This window comes from Panthera onca, chromosome X, assembly GCF_046562875.1.
Source record: "Panthera onca isolate mPanOnc1 chromosome X, mPanOnc1 haplotype 2, whole genome shotgun sequence".
Lineage (NCBI taxonomy): Eukaryota > Metazoa > Chordata > Mammalia > Carnivora > Felidae > Panthera > Panthera onca.
This window is the reverse complement of record NC_138357.1, coordinates 80,153,750-80,158,516: the sequence shown is the minus strand read 5'-3', so window position 1 is coordinate 80,158,516 and position 4,767 is coordinate 80,153,750. Positions and strand designations below refer to the sequence as shown.

Here is a 4,767-nt window from a genome sequence, read left to right as displayed (position 1 = left end):
CTCCCTGAAATAAGAAAAGCCTTTTAGGTATAAAGTTGGCTCCTACTTAACTCAAGTCATCCCTGTGAAAATGCCATTCTAGGGAACTTCCAACCCATTTGGCTTCTTTGACAGCTGTTACATCTTTTCTGCACAGAGCCAGGGGAAGGCAATGTGGATACTGCCAGAAGTCCAACTTTTTCCTGGGCTTTCCCATGTCTCCTGGGCCCCACTCCCCACACCTCCTTTTCTGCATTCTCACTTCCTCTGTCAATCTTTCTGCTTGGAATTCTTCCTTCCTCAGTGTTCCTCCCCTTCTGACTCCTTACTCATGTGCAGACCCTCCCTTTGAGTATCCTCCAGATTCCTGCCAACTTTCTCTCCCCCTGCCCCTTGCTCTGGACCTCTTCTAAGCTACTTTGAGCCCCTCTCTACTCAAGGCATTCTGTTTGTTTTCCTCTAAGCCCCAAGATCTCACTCTCTCTCTGTTATTCTCTACCCCCTCCTAGTTGGGTGCCTCTCTCTCTTAGGCCATCCCTCCTCCAGGGAGCCTCTTCCTAAGCAGTCACCTCCCCTTCTCCCTCCCTCTACAGCCCATCTCTAGTTCCTTCTCCTCCCCCCCTCTCTAGACCAGACCAGCTAAGTCCTATTCCATTTTTAGATGACTGATTATGATACTAGCTGAACTTTATTCACAGCCTGCATTTACAGCTGTCCCTTCCTTTCATGCCCCATCCACCAAACACACCCAATCTTTTCAACATGACAAAGTCCTTACACACAGCATGTCATGTCCACATAAATTTGTATTTTTCAAAAAAAAAAAAAAACAACAGTTATGCTGGCAAAGATGTTGAATTAACAGGGACCCTTAAGCTTTCAATACACTGAAAAGCAACATTGTTTTGCACGTCTACAAAGTATACATTTGTTCTCACAAATGTGGCAAAGTTTACCCTAACAGTTAGGACTTTTTCACCAAATCATAGACATAGATATGGAAATCATCATCAAACTTGATGAAATACACAGAGGGTTTGGCTTCCACTTGGTGAATGACCATGCCAATCCGTTTGGAGCCATCTTCTTTGGTATATTCCACATGCTTACCTATCAGGCCATCTACAACTCCTCCTGTCTCCCTCTCTGCTGGAGGAGACTCACTGGACTCTGGCATGATACGGAGGTCTCCTTCTTTATAATCATCTAGAAGCTGGTACATGTACAAGACAGGATCTTTCTCATAGGTAATATAAAACCAGGCTTTCATGATAGGTGCTTGGGCTAAGACCATTCCCCTCCATTCATCCTTAGAACCATGCTCACCCTCAAACATATGTTCCACAGCTTTACCAATTATGGTGTTTGCAAGGTTGGCATCACCGACTTGAGATGATGCCACCCTATCGGAAAGAATTTTAAGAGACAAAACTCTTTCATCTCTGTGAAGTTCCAGTCCATAGACACAGTCAATTCCATCATATTTCACCAGATAAAGAGAGGGATTTATAGGCACCTGATCCAGAACGGTTCCTTTCCACTGGGTGATGGGCTCATCACCTTCCTTCCATCCATGTGAAATTCTGCAGCCCACGATGTTCCTGCGGGACTGGGACGAAGGTCTGCCTCGCTGCTTCTTTTGGGAGGTTTTTTTCTTCGTCATGTTTGTGGACCCAGTAGCCCGTCCCGAAGCTGCCCTGGTTTGTTGCCCTTCGGCCTCCTGTGCGTGGGGGGTCTTCATGCCTGCAGGGGGAGGAGAGAAGAGAAGAGAGAAACATTCAGTATGCCATAAGGTGAAGTTCTCCCAACAGCGACGTGTCTCTACCCTGCGTCAGAACCTAAATTTTCCCCCATGAGCCTGGCAGCAGTGCTGGAAATCCTGGCTGTGTGCCTGCAAGTGCTCTCCCTCCTAGGTTCCTTTAGACTGCGGGAAAGGGCGGCAGCGGCAGTGGTGCTGGCCAGGGTTAGGAACTCTGCAGGAGGGGGCGGGCTACCTCCTTGTTCAGAGCCCACTGCCTCCACCACCCGTCCCTGGCGCCCACTCTCAGCGCCCTGCAAAGCGCCTGTCTATTCCTTCACCGCCTTGATCCGCACGCACTCACTGTCCTCCCGCCCTGGATACCCCAGCCTGCTGCCCATACACCCCTTGTCTACCCACAATCGCTTTCTGGCATCCGGTACCCTCACTCCGCCAGGCTCACCTTCAATTTCTTGCCTGGCTCCTAACGCCACCTCCTTTTCCTATTTCCCATCGCACTCCCCCTCCCAAGCCTCACCCAGCTCCCGCCTCCACCCCCTATCTCCAGCAGGAGTCCATCCCATCCCCCCTCCTCATCCTGGAGCCCACCAATGGCCCTGCCCTAGCTGGCGTCCGCCGCCCCGGGTCGCGGGCCTCACGTGCCCAAATCGGACACCTCGCTGCTGCCTCCGCGGTGAGCCTGTGTCGAAGGAGGATCAGCAGGCGACGAGCCGGGTGCTTGCACGGGCTGGGAGGGGTGGATCTGTAGGCGGGGAGCGCGTCTAGGAGGGCCGCGGGGTAGGCGAAGAGGATGGCGGCGGTATCCCCAGCTCTGAGCTTCGCGGGCCCTCCGCCTCCCGGTCGGCGGCGGCTGCCCCTCTGCCACATCGGGCTCCCACCAGCCGCTGCCGCCGCCGCAGTCTCCTCCCTCTTTCCGTAGCGCAGCTTCCTGCCAGGAGAGAGGCCTCCCCTTCCTGCCAAACACTGCTTGCCCACCCCCTTCCCCCAACTCTTAAGCCCACCACCTTGTGCCTGGAAGTTGCTCTGGGTCTCAAGTTCCTACCCCTTTCCAAAAGAAGGAGTAGGGGAGTCCTCAACTTTCTGCCCTTCCCCCATTGCCCCTTCTCTTTCTTCCTCCCCAGATCTGGACTCTTTAGTTTTGTTCTTACCTCCAGTTTCACCCTCTCAGTGCCCCTGCCTCCTCTGACCTGCCCCATCTGGTATCTTCTTCCAGGAATTAGTCTTTTCTTAATCCTAGAGCCCTTATTGTAGTTAATCTTTATACAAAATATGCCTTTTTTATAATTTACAAGGATTTGTGATGGGAAGAGAGAAGTGTGATAGTGCTCAGTCTTCCATCTTGACACAATCTCTGTGTAATTTTTTTTCTGACTGCTCTTTCCTGGACTTTACTTCTTAGAAAGTTTTCTCCCTTTTTTCTTTTATTTATTTCTTTTTTTCTGTTACTGTATTGCAATTTTTTGCACGATTTTAACACTGTGTACATTTCAGAAAATTGATATGAAGAAAATAATCAAATGCAGTTCATTCCAGCTCCCATTCACCAGGGCTCACAGAAAAATCTTAATAGTCATTTTTTTTTGTCATTTTTCTATGCTCTTACAGAACTGGGATAATTTCATATATGCAATTTCACGTCCTGCTCTTTTCCATAAGGCGTAAACATTCTCTCAAGACATTAGATTTTTTTGAAACCATTATTTCTCCTGTACATTCGACAAAGATTTATTGAGCCCTTATTATATGTCTGGTCATCATTCCATAAAACTCAGTTTTACAGTAACCACAAGTTAACTTTTCTCTCATTACTGTACATTTAGTCTAATGTTTCCACCATAACTAGTAACATGATCTACTAATCAGAAAGGAGAGCTTTGGAAAACATAACTTTAGAAAACAATAATTAGGCAAATTGATCATTTTACAATTCAGTTAGGAAAGAACGGGTATTCTAAAAGGGATGCTGGAATAATTGTTTAAATATTTGGGGAAATTTACAGTAAATTTATTCCCATATCAATATTTCATTTTACATCTTAAATGAAGCAAAGTAAAACATAAGAAAATCCAAATGAACAATCCAAAGAGCAGTAAAGAATATGAATGGTTAATAGTTAATCAAGTGAACAGTTACTGAATCAGGTGATGTGAATATTAACAGAATAAGCTGAAAACAATAAAATAATTCCTAAAAGGGAAAATAAAATGGATAAAAATCTTGACTGAACAATCAAAGTATGAGAGAACATTAACATATTGTCACTAAGCATGAGAAAAGAGTTTCACATTTAGTGCTTATGCAAATTAGGATGCTATGTCATATATAACCCTTGGAATCTCTGTAACCAGCCTGTGAGCAAAACTAGCATTATGAAGATAGCAAAGGGGGAATGGGAATACCCAGGGCCCTTTGATCATTTCATTTAGCCGCTAATCATACCCATTTCTGGAGTCCTACTTTGGGCTTGAAGTTATGAGATAGAAAACTTTTTTTGTAGTTAAAGCAATTTGAGTCTGTGCTTACTATTACTTGAAATTCAAGGTTATCTTAAATTGCAAAGTATTTGCTTAATGAATGTATGTGTAATAGCAAGCTTGATGTAAGGTTAAGAATAACTAAAGTTTGAAGATAGAAGTTAAATTAAAAATTAGGAAATTACTAACATCTAACTTAACTGTATTTGTTGAGCGACTTTTAATGAAATTTATTTACCTATGTAAATGATAATGTATACAATTTACAAATGCAAAATAGAAATTTATGTACATATCAGTATATCCTGCTTCCAAAATAATTTGAAAACTTTTTCCAACAAAAGCAAAACAATTGAAAAAATAATTTTTAACGGTTATTTTTAGTAAACTCAACTTTTAACTTTAACTTGATGTTTTAACTAGCTGCTATTTATTAATATGTCACTGACATTTTTTTCCTTTGCATCATTTGGCATAAATAATGAGTTGGATAACTACTGTAGAATTAAATATATGTTGTTTTAATTCACAAAGCACAAAATACACACAAAGGC

General features: G+C 44.1%; 1 protein-coding gene across 3 annotated transcripts; it reads right to left on the bottom strand.

The window, feature by feature from the left end:
* Window positions 1-422: 422 nt before the first annotated feature.
* On the bottom strand, window positions 423-2,669 carry LOC145714529 (spindlin-2). 3 transcript variants are annotated; one of them, XM_081794100.1, is made up of 2 exons: window positions 2,377-2,669; window positions 423-1,722 (listed from the first exon to the last, which is right to left on the bottom strand). In XM_081794100.1, exons 1-2 carry the CDS (start codon window positions 2,603-2,605, stop codon window positions 944-946), a joined length of 1,008 nt encoding a protein of 335 aa, XP_081650226.1. In that variant the 5' UTR covers window positions 2,606-2,669; the 3' UTR covers window positions 423-943. The 3 variants fall into 3 exon arrangements, with proteins under 3 accessions (XP_081650226.1, XP_081650228.1, XP_081650227.1); XM_081794102.1 differs by having other exon boundaries at window positions 2,394-2,507; XM_081794101.1 differs by having other exon boundaries at window positions 2,327-2,490.
* Window positions 2,670-4,767: the final 2,098 nt, after the last annotated feature.